Source organism: Rhododendron vialii, chromosome 1a, assembly GCF_030253575.1.
Source record: "Rhododendron vialii isolate Sample 1 chromosome 1a, ASM3025357v1".
Taxonomy (NCBI): domain Eukaryota; kingdom Viridiplantae; phylum Streptophyta; class Magnoliopsida; order Ericales; family Ericaceae; genus Rhododendron; species Rhododendron vialii.
This window is the reverse complement of record NC_080557.1, coordinates 46,342,501-46,362,081: the sequence shown is the minus strand read 5'-3', so window position 1 is coordinate 46,362,081 and position 19,581 is coordinate 46,342,501. Positions and strand designations below refer to the sequence as shown.

The 19,581-nt window shown below is 39.1% G+C and overlaps 2 protein-coding genes across 2 annotated transcripts in view; both read left to right on the top strand.

Moving 5' to 3' along the window:
• Window positions 1–511: 511 nt before the first annotated feature.
• LOC131321659 (poly [ADP-ribose] polymerase 1) lies at window positions 512–10,486 on the top strand. The gene is made up of 20 exons (XM_058352545.1): window positions 512–833; window positions 2,510–2,559; window positions 2,669–2,852; window positions 3,311–3,503; window positions 3,588–3,921; window positions 4,316–4,511; window positions 4,595–4,765; window positions 4,915–4,975; window positions 5,062–5,125; window positions 5,242–5,493; window positions 5,728–5,965; window positions 6,074–6,189; window positions 6,274–6,350; window positions 6,514–6,674; window positions 8,026–8,217; window positions 8,341–8,449; window positions 8,554–8,636; window positions 8,766–8,903; window positions 9,250–9,432; window positions 10,070–10,486. Exons 1-20 carry the CDS (start codon window positions 690–692, stop codon window positions 10,115–10,117), a joined length of 2,994 nt encoding a protein of 997 aa, XP_058208528.1. The 5' UTR covers window positions 512–689; the 3' UTR covers window positions 10,118–10,486.
• A 4,067-nt stretch (window positions 10,487–14,553) lies between these two features.
• The window catches only part of LOC131321668 (LOB domain-containing protein 16), a 5,103-nt gene continuing 75 nt past the window's right edge, over window positions 14,554–19,581 (top strand). The window contains exons 1-2 of the mRNA XM_058352557.1: window positions 14,554–14,918; window positions 19,179–19,581. The exon at window positions 19,179–19,581 is cut by the window's right edge and continues 75 nt beyond it. Coding sequence (XP_058208540.1) covers window positions 14,637–14,918; window positions 19,179–19,508 — 612 coding nt within the window. The 5' untranslated portion in view covers window positions 14,554–14,636 and the 3' untranslated portion in view covers window positions 19,509–19,581. The remainder of the gene's footprint in view (window positions 14,919–19,178) is intronic.

The window sequence follows — 19,581 nt, the reverse complement described above, 5'->3', positions numbered from 1 at the left end:
ATTGCTGGGGTTTGATTTAGGGAATTTATTACTGGGTTTTGATTTAAAAAAGATTACTGGGGTTTGATTTAGGAAAGTTATTTCCATAACATCCTGCGTTTTTTAAAACTTATTCATCCAAAACTTATTTCGGTATTTTTTAGTTTTCGTAACTATTTGTTTAGCTTTTCATCATAATTTTTACGGTTAATGGTTTGTCTCGATTCTCGACGAGACAAATCGAAAAAAAGTATAAAAATATGGCCGATGCTGAAAAAAATTTATGTAAGATAACATTTTTGACAAAAAAGACACCTATTTTTTTTTCGCCGTTAGTAGTTTTTTTTTCCTTTTGGTATATCTTTTACTTTTTAAAATTCTTTCATCGGGATGAATGATTAATAGAAAAAACATAATGAAAATATAATAAAAGTTGAAAAGAGGCAAACAAAACACATAAAACGGAGAGGGAAAAAAAAAGTTTACAACAACCCACCAATGCCAAAAGTATTCATTTTTGTGATTGTAGGGCTGAAGTTCCAGGAATTATAAAGGAATTGGAAGTCAGCTTTATAAAAGAAAACATAAAGATTCAGTTCATTCCTTCCAGATTCGACACACCATCGCTATCTGCTAGTAAAATACTACTCCTACAATATACTATCCATCACTACTTCAGAGAGAGAGAGAGAGAGAGAGAGAGAGAGAGAATGGCGAACCCACCGAAGCCATGGAAGGCGGAATATGCGAAATCAGGGAGATCATCTTGCAAAACATGCAAGACCCCAATCGACAAAGAGGTTCTCAGGCTCGGCAAGATGGTTCAATCCACCCAGTTCGACGGCTTCATGCCTGTACGCTTTTTAAACCCCTTTTACCCCCCACAAAACCCTTCCATTCATTCCACTATTTATTCGTACAGTCTGCATTTATACTTCCTCCTTTCTTGTGGGTTTTTATCGCTGTCTTCTATTTTGCCCTGATTGAAGAGAAAGGGGGGGGGGGGGGGGGTGGTGAGGGGAGGGTTTGTTCATATTCAGTTGTGAATCAATGTCATACTTATAGGTAGGGTTGGTGTTGTTTCTTGACACATTGTAGATAAAGATTATATATATTTTTTTCATCGGCAAAAGTCATTGTTGTTAGAATAGTTTGATTAGCACCTTGGAAGATTATTGAGATTTTGTGGTCAAATCCTATGATATTTTAACAAGCATCGGTGCACAAGTTGTAGTTTTCAGATAGATACAATATGGTGTCTAGACACATGAAAAGAGTAAATTGAACTGTTTGCGTTCGTACTTCTTTGTTCTTTGTTGTGGGTTTTGATGGCTGTCTTCTATTTTTCCCAGATAAAAGAGAAGTTCGGGGTTTTAGATGTTCATACTCAGTTCTTTTGAATCAGTGTCGTGTTTATATGTAGGATTTATGTTGTTTCTTGGAGATAAAGATTACTATAGTAATTTACAGTGTTCTAAAAGTCAACTGCCTAGGCCTATTACTGCCCGCCTAGTCACTAGGCGGTAGATCTTACAGTGTTCTAAAAGTCATCCAATACCCAACGCCTAGATTATGCATTAAGATATTATGAACATTGCTTATTTATTGAGATAAGCAACTTTTTGAACATTGCTTATTTATTGAGATATTATGGTCATATCTCACGGGTACCCTATGTTATTAAGAGTACAAGCATTGCTTCACAACTACTTGTAGTATTCAGATAGCTAAAATATAGAGTCTATAGTCTCTATACGCATAAAAGATTAACTAAATAGAATAGCTTGCATTTAGAGTTCAGCATTCTGGTTATACTTGTAGATGGATCTCCGCTAACTTAGCATTCTGCTTTTACATTCAACAGAAGCTTCCATTCTCTTTCAGGAATATTTGCATTCTCTTGGCTTCTTTGGTGTTATGTTACAATCTCATTCCCTTTTGTATTGCCAAATTCATTTTTAGATAGTGAATGGGTCGAGTATATATGGCAGAAGATACGGATGATGTCTCTTACCTACTACTGAAAAATTAAGGGGGAGAAAAGAATAAAGGTTTATGATTCTATTAAGGTCCCTCAAAAGTTGGTGGAATCAAGTGTGTTGAAGTTTGTCTCCCATCAGTTTATTATCTCCTCCAAAACTAGTACATGAGCTTGGGCGGCCTCTCCACTCATTGCCAACTGGTATTCAGTTGGATGCTTTAACAAAGTGTATTGGTGGCATCAAAAGTTTTTTTTTTTTTTTTTGGGTAAGTAGGTGGCATCAATGTTTAATTGCAGCGAAACTTATAATATTGGTTTCTTGTAACGCTTTGTTGGAGATTAGTAAAAATATTTAAATTTGTTGCTTCCTAGTACGAAACAGGGACTGCCTTCTTGTCGTAAGGCTTCGAGAGTTCTTCATGTGGAGATCTTCTTAGCTGTAATTTTTGTCCAAATTGAAACTGTGATTTTTTTTTTCTCTTTTTGTTCTCTATTCTATGCTTTCATTGTTTCGTTTTCTGAACTGATTTTTTTTCTCGCAAAAATCAGATGTGGAACCATGCTGACTGCATACGCAAGAAAGCAAACCAGATAAAATCGTACGATCTTATACCCCTTTTCTGGTCTAAATCTGAACTGACAAAGGAGATATATCCTTATCCCTTGCTTATCGCTCTATTGACCTCAACACTTTTGCTTTGCTTTTAGGCTTGAAGATGTTGAAGGCATAGAATCGCTTCGATGGGAAGATCAACAGAAGATAAGGAATTATGTAGAGGGTGGTGGACCTCAAAACCCCCCTCCTCCTGTTGTTATGGAATCTGGTATTGAAGTTTCGCAGACTTCACGTGCCACTTGTCGGTGCTGCAACGAAAAGATTATGAAAGGACAGGTGTGTGAATCTGCATATTATCTGTTGTCCATTTCTTAAGAGGATAATTTGGTTTCTTACTTATGGTTGTTGAACAGCGCAAAGATGTCAACGTAACTGTTAAATAGATACTGTATTTGTGTTAGAGTTCTGTTCTTATGTATTGAATTTTTGTAATAATCCATTTAGTACACTGATAACATGCTCAGTTCAGTTAGAATGTTGTTTTGGAGAAGGATTTGGTTGGAGTTTGTTTAAGAAGTAATGCTGAAAATCTTTACAAAATGATGTGGTCCTTTTCTTCTTGTTTTCATTGTAAATTAAGCAAATTCCACCATGAAGTTTTGGTCCATCCATATACAAGTTTATTTTTTGGCTCAACACATATCCTATTTCTGATCATTATCACTTGAATGCATTGTAAAGCACAAGATAAGGGCTATAAGTTGGTTCTGGTTTGTTTTATCATTTTATGGTAGGTCCGGATATCCACCAAACCTGATGGTCAAGGTGCTAGAGGCTTGGCATGGCACCATGCTAATTGCTTCATCGAGCTGTCTTCAACCACTCAAGTGGAGAAATTGTCAGGATGGGATAGCCTCTCAGCTTCTGATAAGGAGCCAATTCTTACCCGGGTTAATAAGAAGCAGGTTCCCTCTTCCAAAAGAGATGGTATATATCAAGTTTCTTTTTTAATCACAGGATGCTCACTTTCAATGCTGCTGTGACTGTGTATGTTTCTCTTTCTCTTTTCAGACACAAAACCTGAGCTACATCAGGAAGAAGTATCTTTACAGCAATCGACATCAAAAGGTGGTGCAAAACGTAAAGAAGCTGTGAACAGCGATCAAAAGTCCAAAATTGCTAAGAGTGAAGATGGTGCATTGCAGAGAGGGAAGAATGCCAACTTATTGGGGGATGAACACTCAAAAGCATCTGATTTGGAGAGCCGGCTAGAGGCCCAGAGTAGAGAACTATGGGCTCTAAAAGACGATCTTAAAAAGCATGTGACAACGGTAGAGCTGCGAGAGATGCTTGAAGACAATGGGCAATATTCAGCAGGTTCAGAACTTGACTTGCGAGACCGCTGGTAAGTTCTACGGTTCTACCAAATGCAATTCTTCATGCTCGTCGACATTGTGAGTAAGATTCACTTCCTGTGGTCGAATATGATCATGAACATATGCTAAAAGTAGTGTTATGCTTGCTGTTCTTTATGTTTAAGAAGGAAGTAATATTGATGATCTTGGTCTGATACCAACCGTTGCTATAATGGAAACTTTTTTTGATGCTTGCCTTAGGACTTGGGAGTGATTACTGCTTCACATCATAGTATACGCTATCTCTGTTTTTTTTTTTTTTTGAATTATAAAGCTTGAATTAGTGGTTGTCTAATTGTTTGACATTTGTATTCCATTTGGTTAGTGACAAACTCTTTCCTTGTTTTTGGAAGTGGACTTATTTTTGTCTATTTACTTGTTCAGTGCTGATGGAATGCTTTTTGGAGCACTTAGACACTGCCCGCTTTGTTCTGGGAATCTTAGTTATTCTGGAGGCATGTACAGATGTCATGGGTTTCTATCAGCATGGAGCAAGTGTTCATACTCAACCTCTGAACCTGAACGTGTCAAAGGGAAGTGGAAAATCCCTGCAGAAACAAGTAATCATTACCTCTGCAAGGTACTTAGCTCAAATGTTAGGCTATTCTTATGTTAATCATCTCTCTGCAAACTGTAATTGCTTTTTGAATTATTTATTCGCAGTGGTTTAAGTCGCAAAAGGCGAAGAAACCTTCTCGGATATTGCCTCCGCCTCTGCCTTCGCCCCTAAAGCCTTGTGGAAATCAAGCTGTTAATGGAAAACACCAGTCATCGACCAGTGAAAAGTTGGAAGATCTGAAAGTTTCTATGGTTGGATTACCCAAGGAATCCATGGTAACTTCTGTCAATCCATTCCAGTACTTATGGCTGTGCTCTAAAGTCATTCCAATTAATTGTCTCTGGAACACTTGCTCAGCTCTTAAAACAGTATCTCCATCTCTCAAAAATCAAATTCTATTTTAAAAGGGAGGGCGATTGTGCAGGATGAATGGAGGAGAAAAATCGAGGGATCAGGTGGGCAGTTTCATTCAAAGATCAAGAAAGGTACATGGTCCACGTGGTGAGATTTGAATTCTTCTGTTTCATTGAGATGCCTTTTGGGACTCTTACTTCTACTAATTTCAATACAGACACAAACTGCCTAGTTGTGAGTGGAGTGATGGATGACAAACATGCTGAGATGAAGAAGGCCAGGTAAAGCTGCCCTTGAATTGATACCTCAACTGCGTCTCCTTTTACAAGCCATTATATATATATTTTTTGATCCTCACAAGCCATTATATTGACTGCTATCAGTTTCATTGTCACAGAAGGATGAAGTTACCTGTAGTTAGAGAGGATTATTTGGTTGACTGTATTAATAGACAGAGGAAACTTCCTTTCGATTTGTACAAAGTTGAGGCCATTGGAGAAGCCTCTAGCATGGTCACTGTTAAAGTGAAAGGGCGAAGTGCTGTACATGAATCATCTGGCTTGCAAGATTCTGGCCACATCCTTGAGGATGGAAAAAGCATTTACAACACAACTTTGAACATGTCTGACCTTTCCACCGGTATTAACAGGTGGTTTAATTTCATTTCACCCTTAACTGAAGCATTTTAACTATTAGCATTTAACTATTTTCTCTTAAAATGTTATCCTATCTCAATGAAGTTTTTGTAACTAAGATTCTATTGTGAATGAAATGCTGGATGGACTTACGGATTGTTATGTTGCATTAGGAGCCGCTGTCAATACTCTTGCACTTCTCTTTTGTACGAATAGAGTGTAAGATTTGTTTGTTTTTCTCTGTGAAGTTACTATATCCTTCAAATCATTCAAGAGGATAAAGGTTCAGGTTGTTATGTTTTCCGCAAATGGGGTCGTGTTGGAAATGAAAAAATTGGAGGGAACAAGCTAGAGCAGATGTCCAAACCAGATGCGATTCAAGAGTTCAAACGTCTCTTCCTTGAGAAAACTGGGAACTCATGGGAAGCATGGGAAGACAAGAGCAATTTTCAGAAGCGACCTGGCAAATTCTTTCCATTGGACATTGTACTTCTGATCTGTTATTTCTCTTTGTTAGGGTTTTCCAAATATGAAAGTTCCCTCTTGGGGCTTATATTTAGTATTATTTTACTAATAGAAGAATTGATTTTGTAGGATTATGGGGTAAATAAAGAGGTCTCTAGGAAGAAAAATCTTAATGATGCCGGTAGCCAACTTGCTCGTCCATTAGTAGAATTGATGAAGATGCTCTTCAATGTTGAAGCGTACAGGTCATAACAGATTCTGTACTTATTTGATTTACTTTATTATTTTGAATTCCGAGAATATTTGCTAGAAATGTTTAACTTTTGCAGAGCTGCGATGATGGAGTTTGAGATCAATATGTCAGAAATGCCACTAGGAAAACTGAGCAAAAGTAATATCCAGAAAGGTACTTGTCTCCATTTCTAGTTCATGTTAATACTTCCATCACTGGAGACGTAGAAGCGGTCCCATCGTTGTCTTGTCAAACTTGTTCTACTTGCAGAATGCCAACTAGTTGTTTTAACTGCCTAATTTTAATGTGCTGAGATACTTCCTTACTATTTCTCCAGGTTTTGAGGCATTAACAGAGATACAGAATCTTGTAAATAGCAATCTGCATGATCTTTCACATAAAGAAAGCCTGATTATTGATGCCAGCAATCGCTTTTTCACTGTGATTCCTTCTATTCATCCTCATGTGATTAGGGATGAGGATGATTTTAAGTCAAAGGTAAAAATTGGCCTGGATGTCCATACGTATTCCATGTTTTGGATTGGCTCGATCTCAAGATCTTTGGATGTCTCTTTTTTGCTTGATTCATGAGAATCTGCCACATTCTTAGTTTCGTTCTTCCTTTTTTTTTGTGATATTCCTCCTCATTTTTATGCTTGGCCGGCCATACAGTATCCTTTTCTCCTATGGTGTGTACCTTTTGGTTTGAAGTCTTAGTTTATAAGGGTTTGCTTGACCCAAAACTCACTGCCCCCTCCTCCCGCGTGGGTGGGGTCCTGCATGTATGGCTGCCAGTGGAACGACAGGGCTAGTGTACTCATTTGTGTATTGATTGATTTGTGTGTATTTGAATAAGCCCTCAAATCTTATTGAACCATTGATGCTTTCACTTGGAGCACATGCCTGATAATGTTCTATAGGCTTTCTTGATCCTGAATGTTCTGCCTATTGATTCTGATCAGTTGACCTTTCCAAAATCAAATCTGTGTATGGTAATGACAGTTCAAATCTATGTATGCTAAACCATTTAGTGGTCTGCATGTGGGAGTACACGAGGGCATAGTTGGAACTGTTCTGGTTCCTACTCTCTCTGTCTCTGTCTCTCTCTCCATTTTTATATGGAGATGCACCTATGTATTGCAAGGTTTGGTAGAGCATATCATGTGGTTCATACCCAGTTCTTCATGTTGATGACTTAAGATAGTAGGTTTATTCAAAACATGCATTTAGAGTATCTCACTATTCACACACACTCCAACCAAAACTCTTCATTTATATCTCTACTTTTCAAAAACTCATTGATTTCTTGCATAAACTCAACTTTCCCTCCAAAATATGAACTCTAAACTTCTTAAGTGTTATCTAGATATATTGTCCTTAAGGTAGTGATTTTCATTTTTCACTAAAAGACAAGAAGTGGAGTGCATTTATCAAAGAGTACTAACTTTATAAAAACTGAATCATGAGATTGTAATTTGTGCATATTTTAAGATTTTAAAATGGAAATGAAGAATGTTCTTAGTATTTTGAATGACTCTTCATTTATGGAGATTCATTTTGAAGGATGCAAATGAAATATGGTTGGAGAGGTTCCATTCTTTAATTTGAAGATTTGAACATTTGGTTGTAGATGCTCGAAGTGAATCCGGAAGTTACGCAGCACTTCAGGTGCTTCTAGTAGTATTGGTAGAAATTAGTTAGCTGGAAAATACTTGAACGGTGTGCATATGAACACCTATGATAAGCTTTGAGTATGACTGTACTTTGCAAATTATTGGTCTGTCTGCCTCGTGAGGTTCACTTTCTGTGAAAAAGCTGTAAAAGTAATAAAATTATCTTTTAATTGTAGGTGAAAATGTTAGAGGCTCTCCAGGACATTGAAATAGCCTCCAGACTAGTAGGTTTTGATGATGACAATACCGACTCCTTTGATGAAAATTATAAGAAGCTTCGCTGTGACATTGCTCCACTTCCTCACGATAGCGAAGACTATCGACTGGTTGAGAAGTATCTCCAAACTACTCATGCCCCTACACATACTGTGAGTTCATGTTTTGAAATTTGTGCACTGGATGCACATTATTCTAGTCTGACAAAATGAATCTGTCTCTTTTAACCTTCTATTTTCATAAATGTGTCTTGAGAAAGCATTCTGATATCTCAGGATTGGGCTCTTGAACTGGAAGAAGTTTTCTCATTGGAAAGGGAAGGGGAATTGGATAAGTTTGCTCCCTATCGAGAAAAGCTTGGGAACAGAATGCTTCTATGGCATGGTAAGTTGAAATACATACCGTAAGCTTTTTCTCGGAAAAGGAAAAATCATTGGTGGTGCATCCGAGGCTGGGTCAAGACCCTAATAAAAAATTATGTTCTCCAGGTTCTCGGTTGACAAATTTTGTGGGTATACTTAGTCAAGGACTGAGAATAGCTCCTCCCGAAGCTCCAGCAACTGGATACATGGTCTTCTCTCTCTCTCTCTCTCTCTCGCTCTCTCTCTGCGTGCGCGCGCGCGCACGCGCACTCTTAAGCCATGTATTCATATATCAGAATTACTTGCTAATCGACAGAAAATATTTTGATGATGTGTAGTTTGGCAAGGGACTTTACTTTGCTGACCTGGTTAGTAAGAGTGCCCAGTACTGTTATACTGATAGGAAAGATCCTGTGGGTTTAATGGTTCTAAGTGAAGTTGCCTTGGGAGAGGTTTATGAACTCACAAATGCCAAGGTGAGCGGACATTCTATGATGTGCATCTATTTTTGTTCTTCCAAATATGTGTTCTTTGCTTAGACTTCCATTATGTATCTGCATGCCATTGAGGACTCTTCTTTCTGTGTATTTTTGCATATATCTTTCATCGTTTCATGATTTTGCGATTTCCGGAACGATCTTATGCGTCCAACATTATTTTTGCATGCCATTGAGGGAATACAGAAGACCTTTCTTTTTGTGTTTCTTTTCTCTCCATTCTTTCCTATGTGCACTTTTGTGCTATTAATCTCCTTTAATATTCACTTCAACATGAAAACCTCCTTTAATATTAACTCTTGTGTACAAAATTGCTGTAATTTAGTATATGGACAAACCACCTCGAGGAAAACACTCTACTAAAGGCCTTGGCAAGAAGGTACCTCAGCAATCAGACTATGTTAAGTGGAGGGATGGAGTTGTTGTGCCTTGTGGCAAGCCAGTGGAATCGTACAGTAAGGCATCCACATTGATGTATAATGAATACATCGTCTACGACACAGCTCAAGTAAGTTCTGATCTGCACTTCCTCGATCGGCTTATGCTTTCATTCTTGTAGCAAGTCGTAATGAATGGCCAAATTTCACGACTCCAAATTTAGCTGAATAGTGTAGAGTAGTTTATTGTTATGAAGAAAACAGAATTTGCCAGGGTACACTTTATCTTGTCAGTAATGCTATAGCGTTTTACTTAATTGATGGTGCCATAGCTGCACTGTTGTGATTACTGTCGGTAAGCTGCGTAAGCATCACCCGCTCACCGCTCGTCACCAAGGCTTCTAAAGGTGATCACAGATTTCAAAAAAATAACGTCAGTTTTCTCCCGTTCTTTACAAAAAATTTGAAGTAATTGTTTTCAGTTACATTGGTAAATTATCAGTTCACCTTTCCAAACTCATGGTTTTACAAGATTCAAAAAGTACAGAATTCTTAGATTGTGTGTTTGAAAAATGTTCCACATATCAAACTCTTGGTTCTGATCCTAAAATAAATGTCTACATGTGGCCAAAATTTTAAATCCAGGGTATAGTGCGTACAGTCACATGAAGCAATTCCACTCAAGAGTGCTTTTACCTGCTTAAGTTAAATATTGTTTCCCCAATTATTTCATTGTCCACTAACTCTCTCTCTCTCTCTCTCTGACAGGTGAAGATGCAATTTTTGTTGAAGGTGAGGTTTCATTACAAGAGGTGAGAAGCTGCTGGTAAATGTATGTGTATAACGCGTGGTATTGAATAGCTTTATCAGGTGTTTTGGGTTGGTGGGTGCTCAGTCTTCCTGTAGATAAACTGAGTGAGCAGTTGAGCTGAATTTTGTGTTCAATGGGTTTTCCCCCCCATTTGGTAAGATCTCATTTTGGGGGTTTTCTGGAGATCTACTTATGGAAAGAGTAATGGGTTTTGTAAGTAATGAAACTATGGATGTTCACAACATCAACCGATCCTGTAATGAAGGATGTTTAGACATCATGCAGGAGGGGTTCTTTTGTGTATAATAATACTACCAACTAATATGGTGAAGTCCAGCTTTTGTTGGCCAAAAATTCTACCAACTTAACTTTAACACACAACTCCATACACAATGGCTCCGGTCGCAGCTGCGTTCGGAGGGACCCATGTGCATCGAATAGCTCTGGACGCAGTTGTGTCTGGAGTTGTGTTTTAAAGGTGTGTTGGTAGCAATTGCTCTCTTGCATTCCTCTTGCATGTGCGCCACGTGGGTTGATGTTTTTGTATTTTTTAAAAACAAAGCGATTTTTGGAGGAAGCTGCCATTTTCCTTGGTTAGAGCTGACGTCCCCAATCATGCTCTCTTGTGTGATGTTATTATATATACTGCTGCCTAGCCTGCCTTTGTGCTCATGGACGTGGCTGCCGTTGCCGAGCATTTTAACGTACATTTTTCCTCATAGAAAATTCGTTGTTGAGGTTAGAATTGGATGTTCTCAGTGGGGAACATGGAACTTGTCTTCGAGCATTTTTTTAGGCTACTTTCAGTTAGTTTGATTTTTGTCTTCACATATCATCAATGCAGCATTTTGCACAAGGGTGTCGCAACATCACTTGCCTCTTTTAGCCACCGCCTGCCGTTTATGTTGCTGTCAAGGAAAAAAGGACTCCATAGTCGTCCGTAGGGGTGAAAACGAGCCAAGCTTTGTAGTGTTTGAGCCCGGCTCGTTTACTAAGACGAGCTTATAATTCAACTTGGTTCTCAGCTCATTTATAAATGAGCCGAGCTTTTGAGTGTTGAGTACTGCTTGTTTAGGAAACAAGCCTAAAACTTGAGCTCGGTTCAATTTTAAACGAATCGAGCCGAGCCATGACAGATTGGTTCGTCTGGATTGGCCTCGTACAATTTAGGCCAACTTATAATAAGGGGCCCTATTTAGTATTTAGTTTTGGGAGAAAAATTAAATATTGTAATCAAGAAAATTAGAAGATAGAATGTAGTTTTCCAAGCAAGTCATGTGTAGATAAATGGTCAAGAAAACTAATGCGACACATGAAAAATTAAATTTAAAAAAATGGGGAGGTGATTTTATTTAGTAGAACTAATGCTACATATGAAAAAATAAATTCAACAAAAGGGGCATGTGATTTTATTAGTCGAATTATTCTTGTTATTTAATATATTTTGCAGCTTTATTTTGAAGGGAACAAATTGCTGCAGTAGTTTTTTTTTTTTTTGAACATGTCACATTGATTAAAAAGACAACCAGATCACGAGTTACAATCTTTACGCAAAATAGAATCAAAATCGGGCGGAATACAACCCAACTGAATAGAAGAACAACTGTTAATACTATAAGAAGCCAACCAATGAGCAGCCTTGTTCTTCATTCTACCAGCCCAGGTGAAGGACCAATTTCTTTCTTTAGCCCAAGTTTTGATATCTTCCACCACAGTATAGATTTCCCATGGACAATTAATTCTTCCTTGAACGCTCTGAATCACCACTTGACTATCAGACTCGAAAATCACTTGAGAATAATCTGCTTCAATTACTGAATTGCAAGCTATCCGTAGCGCCCAGGCCTCTATTGCACAAGCTGAAGACACCGTCACTTTCCCACACCGCCAAAATTGAGCAGTTCCACTACTATCTCTGGCAATTACACCAAAGGCGGCAATGCCGCGAGAGGAAGAAAAAGCTCCATCTACGTTGACTTTTAAAACCCCAGGAGGGGGAGGTGACCAACTAGAATCATTCCTTTGTTTAGGCACCACAATTTTTCCAACCATATACACAGCTTGCAAGTAATCCCCATTTGCCATCTCAGCCTTATGGATAGTGGTTATCGGATTTGGCAAATTGCCCTGGAAAATACACTCGTTTCTTGTCTTCCAAATTGCCCAACAAATCTGAAAAATCGCCCCAACTATTTCAGGTGTTGTTTCTTTAGCTAACGTACCACATAGTAAATCCTCCATCCACCTGTCAGCCGAAATAATAGGATTCTCCAAAACCCACAAAGCTTTTCCACTGCCAAACCACACTGCTTTAGTCCAAGGACATCGAAAGAGAATATGCTCAATAGATTCACTCTCCGTTTCACAGATGGGACAGAGAGGAACTTGGGCACATTTCCTTCGATACAAATTCGATTTACAAGCAACCCAATTCCGAACAACTTTCCACATGAATAAACGTACCTTTGGAGCCGTCGGGACAGCCCACAAACGAGTCCACATTGACTTTGAAGGAGCATAGGAGGTAGAAGGGGGGGGGAGGCTTTTCCTTAGACGCAACAATTTTTGCTTGACGGTACCCAGACTTCACAGAATAATTCCCAGAGCTAGTGTGCACCCAAATAATCTTATCCACACCGTTAGTTTAAGAATCTACTTCTCCATGAGGTTTTGAGTTCAAAATGAGGAAGCGATGCACACCTTTTTAACACTTCCCAGAAAGAATGTTATTATTAGACCAGCAAAATTTGAGTTTTGAGGATCGAACTTGCAAGCACCGGTGGAAGAACAAGCCACTTCGCCGTTGAGCTACACAACCGGAGTACACCATGGCCGGAGTAATACATAAACGCAACTTGTAAAATGGGGTCCCTCTGTTTGGGCCTAAAATTGGGGGCTCTTGGCGTCGGCCTGCAGGTTCGCTTTTATTTAGCGCTGGGCCTATCTGTTTCAAACGCTTTCTGTGCATTTTCATGTGCACAATGTTGCCTTTTAGGCTGTTACTTTCTGCTTCGTAAATCTCCTCACAAATTTATGATCTGAATAGAATTCCGAAGTTTTATCACCATTTCTTTACCATTTTAGTTTTGACTGTGGGTGGGGAAAACGCTCACTTCATAACCCATTTGGTGACTCCAAAGCTTCCAAACTGGAGTAATTGAAATGGAAACAGTATAGAAGTATCTTACTTATTCCCCTGCAAGATTTTTGATAACTCAAATTCCAATCCCACCACTCATTTGCGAAGAGCTTAAATAAGGTCGGAGCAAAATTTCGTATGAACTGGCTTTCTAAAGAATTAATAACACCTTAAAAATTTCAAACATAAGACTAAAATCTCTTAAGAAAAACAAATTCTTAAGTCTCAAGCATCAAAACTACTTCAACCCCAGGATTTCCCTGCATGATTCAAAATTCAAAGTCTCCCATTAAAAGCCCCACTTATATTTCTACTTTCGAGTTTAATAGTAGGAGTATTTCTTTAATGTAATCTTTCTTGAATACCCCCTAACTCTTTTTCAAAGGGCCCAATTATAATACACTAATCTCTAATTAGAGGGGCCTCTAATTAGAGTGCTCCGTAATATCATGTAGATATAGTACAGTATTTTATTTTATTCAGTATTAAACTATTACGAGTCAAAAGAGCGTACACGTGGCATTGAAGAAAATTCAGCAAAGCAACAAGCAGCAGCAGTCCCCAGGTGCGGCGATCGGCGGAAAATAGATATCTTTAATTATTACTCCTAAATACTACTACTATACCAACATCATTTGAAATCAAACTCATCTTAATTAGGTAACCCAAGGGTCGGCCCAGGGGTCTTGACACATGATTTGGGGATTTGGCGTTAGATTTTCTGTGCCCAAAACTCATGTATCTCTGTGCCAAAGGATTTTCGGTCGTTGGAGTGTGTGTATTTCAAGGCCTAAGATCCAACGACTAGAAAACCCTTCAACACAGAGGCACAGGGTTTCTGGCACGAAGTATCTGGTTCCTGGAGATTTGCATTCTTTTAAGATTTTACATTCAATTTTCTTTGTTAGCAATTTTTAAGACTACCTCAATACATGCTTGAGTGTGTGAAATGACTGTAAGAATTAAACCGAGATGCACAGCGCAAGCTAACTTATGACATTGTGCATCACAAAAAAAAATCCCATCTAAGTTAAACAACAAAAGCAAATAACTAAAATAATAAAATGGCAGTCAGCAAATGAAATCACATACCTCTAAACTGGTCTAACCATCAATAAAAATAACATACCCATATTACATCAAACCATTAATAAATGTCCCCTTATACCCCTACACTCATACCTTCCATGTCCCCCATTTCTTCCCCCCTTTATTTACCTTAACACCCCGGAATCAAGTCCCTTCCAATAGTATTTATCATCACCATTTCCTAGTGTGCCCGTGTGCCTACTAAACTTTTATTATAAGTAGTAAAGGTCACCTTCACTGTACTCTCTCTCTCTCTCTCTCCATCTGTAATTTTCTCTCTCATCTTGTTTGGAGAGATGGCAGCCGGAACAGGATCCCCGTGCGGTGCATGCAAGTTTCTGCGGCGGAAGTGCGCCGCAGACTGCATCTTCGCGCCATACTTCTGCTCGGAAACAGGCCCGGCCAGGTTCGCGGCGATCCACAAGGTGTTTGGTGCCAGCAATGTGTCCAAAATGTTGTCGCATGTCCCGGTTGCGGAACGGTGCGAGGCTGTGGTCACAATTGCTTACGAGGCTCAAGCCAGGGTTCGAGACCCTGTGTACGGCTGTGTTGCACATATCTTTGCTTTGCAACAACAGGTTAATTGTTGTCCAATTTATTCTAGTTTCAAATATCACTTTTTCATATATTGCATCTTTTGTTGTTCAGCGTTATTACTCATATTGGCGAAGGTTTCCTTCTTGGGTAGGTTTCTTTGTTTTCGTGTGGGTTTTTCCAGATGGTCTTCAATTTGATAGTTGAATCTCTCTCTCTCTCTCTCTCTCTCTCTCTCTCTCTCTCTCTCTCTCTCTCTCTCTAATTTGATAGTTGAATCTCTCTCTCTCTCTCTCTCTCTCTCTCTCTCTCTCTCTCTCCGACTCTCTATTTTGTTGACCTGTTTTTTTAGTTGCTTTATTGAGTCATTTTTTTTGGACTACTAGCAGGCGAAACATTACTCAGTAGGTCCGTATTAATTCTTCTGTTCTGGTTTGTTTGTTTTCATTTTGATTTTTTGAGAGCGTTTGACCTCTTAAAAATTATTTATAATTTTCAATTCATAATATTTTTAATATGTAATATGGACCTTATTTGATAGATCTCAATTAGTTTTATTATACAAAATCTTCAAAATCATAAAAAATATTATAAAATGTAAGATATAAGTATATTTTTTAAAGACACAAATTTCGACAATTGAACAAACAAATTGGGATGGAGGGACTATACACTAAGCCGCACTATGCAACGTAGCATTAGTCGTCGCTTGGTATGTGCCAACCTAGCTTAAATATGACATCACTTTTTTTTTTTGACAGCAAAGAAAGAATTTATTAATTTAGTGTAATGGGTACAATGATTAAAAGGAACAAAAGAAAGGAAAACGGCATCACAACGGGAGGGCAACATCCCAATAGGATTGACACCCAACCTGGCCTCCTGATAACCATATGTCACTTGAGCTCAATAGAAGATTACAAGGGTGATTTAAAGCATCTTGTGGGCACGCGTCCCGAAAAATCCTCGATTTTTGGTTTTAAGGCGGGGTGCGGCCCTCTTTGGAAAAGCGCGGCGAAACGCTTCGATTCAGAGTCGCCACTCGGGTTTTAGCGGTGAAACACCCAAGGAACCGAACTAGAAAACGTTTGCCACGTTTGCTTGATTTTGAAAAAGGCGTAGACCGGTCCGTCGTCACCTTTGATATCTGAGGTTCGGGAGCCAGGTTACGAGAGGGAAAGGATTTTATGACACCCCTCTCGCCCAATCCGGAGATCGGTCTCTACTCGGGCATTTTTGTAAAACCTTTGCATTTTTCTCTCATTAATCATTTTTAGCCAGTTAGGGAGGGGGAACAGTTAATGGGGGTTAAAACTGTAACAAGTTGCAACTATGTGACTTTATGTTTATGGATGATTTGCTTGCAATAGTAAACATAGATTGAGAACAAGCACTGAGAGCAGCCTGAATGAGTTGGAGTACGCTGCTCTAGAGGGAAGTGAGCAGGCTCCGCACCAGCATGCACTGGCCGAACCACTACATGCTGGTACGACTTGCGCACACCACCACCAAACTAGCGTACTCCACTTATCTGGTCTCACAGTTTTTGTTTGCAACCCTCTGGGCTCTGGAAAAGGATTAGCGCACACCCAGGACAAATCACACAATTAATAAAGCAGAATATATACAGTTACAGCCAGATAAAATGGCTTCAAGCCACGAAAGACAACATAATACCCCAAAAACAGTGTGATGACATAAAAGAGGCCAAGACTAAGCTAAGATGCAAGGGCCAGCCACTGGATCTTGGGAAAGACTGCCGTACGCCAGTCAAAGGACACCGTACGCCAGTTATTTTCCTTACCCAGTGCTTGGCTTTGCATCATCTGGGCTCTGGAACATGACCAGAAGGATCCCAGAGGCCTTCTAAACAGATAAAGAGTAAGCATTTAACTATTATAGCTAAATAATTCTAAATATAGAAAGCAGTAAACTGGTTATTAGCATGCTAAGGTGATTGACAGAAATGTAAGCAAGCGAAAACGATGATCAATGATCTCCACGCTAGTAGTGCACATACTGCCATGACTGGCATATGGCATTATGTTACTAGCGTGCGCCATTTGTTCATCTCACACGATTGTTATATTTACCAGTTTAAGGCTAGGACTAGTATTGACTACTAGCCTAGACCTTACTGGTTCCCCTCAGGGGTCGAAAACAGAAAGCCACACAAAGGTGGTATACCTTTGATGTAAGGATTGAAGGTGGTTTGAACTTTGAGGTTGAAGATGGAGGTTGGATTTAGATTGAATGGTAGTGTGGATGGGTGGAAGTCTTTCACCTCTTTCTCTTTCAATGGAAGAGAAGAGAGAGAGCAAAAAAGAGGAGAAAAATGAGCTAGACTCTTAATGGTGGTTAACCCCTTGCAAATGAATGCAAGGGAGGTATTTATAGAGGAGAGATGGACTGAGATCAGTTGGTTAAGGGCTGGTTTGGCTGGTTGGATTAAGAGAGGGAGCCTCACATGCATTAAATGCATGGGACTAGTTGATGGGGGGTGTAGGAGAGAGAGGGGAACGTCCCTGCCGAGTATAATCATCAGGGGGACTGTAGCCCACGTCAGGGTGTCACAAAAGTCTCGTCCATGTGGCTGAATAAAGTTGATTTGACTGGGCTTGACTGGCGTGCGCCATATTTGGACCTGCGTGCGCCAGTGAGAACTGAGTCAACGGTCGATGACCGACACGTGGCAGTTCACTAGCGCATGCCAAGAGAACACTGGCGTAAGCAAGTAGGGTTTTGCTGGGGCCATCTGGCTCGAAGGGTTTGAGGATGGAATTCGAAAGGGTTTAATGAGAAATGTCCAAAGCTCAAAGCTCAAGACCTGCCATCGACCTTTGAATGTTCTCGACCTTTAATCATCATTGGGGCAACAAAAAGACCGTAAGATAGGTTTATACGGATAGTTCAGAATAGGGTGTCTACACATCTCAGCCTTGACCCAAATTTTTACCTAATTTAGGGTCAAAAGTTGGGTAAAAATTCATTTTGGATCAAGCTCACTCCAATGGCAAAAACCTATATTGACCCAATTCAATGGCATAGAGGTAAATAAAAGATAGGAGACGATTAGTCCGGCAAACTCCGGCGAAGTTCAGCAGCTCCAAAAGGTAAAACCTTCTTCTTCGTCTGTATTTTCATATAGAACTTGGATCGTTGCACCTTCTTCTTCGCTGAACCTCTTCGTCTGCAGTTTCTTCTTCTTCTTCGGCTAGGTACAACCTTCTTCTTCGTCTGCACACACACACTCTCTCTCTCTCTCTCTCTCAAGAACAGTTGGAAAAAAATGGGTTTGAGCCTATCTTGTCCCAAAATTGGGAAAAGAAATGGGTAAAACCCAAATATGGGAAAGGGTTTGGGTCATGATTGGAGAGGAGTTTGTAGAAACTTAATATCCATCTCAAAATTAATTGGCAATGAGTGGAGAGGTCCCAAATGTTATTGAGTGATCACCCATTCTACTCACAAGCAATGTCACTCTATTTCCTTAACAGAGTTTTTGAGGGTTTTGCCCATGTTTTAGATTTGGGTCTTAAAATGGGTCAAGACTGGAGATACTCTAAGGAATCGCTTTGATAGTGCTATTATTTATCTTTCTTCATATTATCTTATTGTAGTATCTACTCAAGTTAATCAAATTACTTCCTTATAAAATAGTAATGAAAAAAGACAAATGATTACTTTTCCTCCTATATATATATTAACAACTATATGATTATTATTAATGGATGGACACACGGTCACATTGTAGGCAAGATCGATATACTCAACAATTAGGGAAGCTATATGGTATCCCCTTCTTAGGGTGTGACCACAACATATCATATTAGTATGTCTTTTCATGTCAAATGATATGCTATTGTGTGGTGATTGTTATGATGAGGGACACCGTAAGAAAGGAATTTTGAAAATGTTAAGCCATTCTGATAAATGTAATGCATGATATGGTGAAAAATGTTGTGTCTTATTTATAGATGCTATGCCATGCATTTTATAGTATTATTTTCTTACGTTGTTTTGTGACTTTTTATTACGCCTTATTACGGTGAAAGTCAAGGATTCAAGGGGATATGGTATCCCCAAGACAAGACAAAATGGGATACCTGGGCATATGAATCGCCCAATCAATTAATTACCCCAAAACACAATTTCTCCATTAATTTTTGTTCAATTGGCTTTGAGTCAACCAACTAAATCACACACTTAGAGATCAAACCTTTGCCATATGCACGATTGGGAATAATGAGCTATATAATGTATATTGAAAATGTAAATATGTTTTTCTTTTGTTATTGATTTAGGTGGCATGCTTGCAAGCCCAACTGATGCAAGTGAAGGCTCAAATGGCACAAAACCTGATTGACTCAAGCAATGTACAAAACCAATGGCCTGGAAATTTGGTGGGAGCTCTACCAAGTCCAACTTATCCAAACTACATGACCTCAATCTCTCCACAGAGTTCACTCGAGTCAATTGATCGCAGCAATGATATTGATGGAATGAGAATGCAAGAGTTACAAAGCTGCAGAGATGACCTAAGTTCTTACCAGCCTTGCAATAAGAAGATTAGACCTTCACAAACTGAATTGGGTGAGCTTCAAGAACTAGCCCTTAGGATGATGAGGAACTGAATTTTGATTTGTACTAAAGTTTTGATCAGTATGGTTAGTGAGATTTTGAAAGTTATGGGCTATATGGGTTAAT

What these genes read in the sequence shown, in the direction of transcription:
- LOC131321659 (XM_058352545.1), top strand. Translation starts at nt 690, where the DNA reads ATGGCGAACCCACCGAAGCCATGGAAGGCGGAATATGCGAAATCAGGG. An exon ending in GTAATCATTACCTCTGCAAG is followed by an intron (nt 4,512 to 4,594) that starts GTACTTAGCTCA and finishes ATTTATTCGCAG; the next exon opens with TGGTTTAAGTCGCAAAAGGC. An exon ending in CTCCAGCAACTGGATACATG is followed by an intron (nt 8,637 to 8,765) that starts GTCTTCTCTCTC and finishes GATGATGTGTAG; the next exon opens with TTTGGCAAGGGACTTTACTT.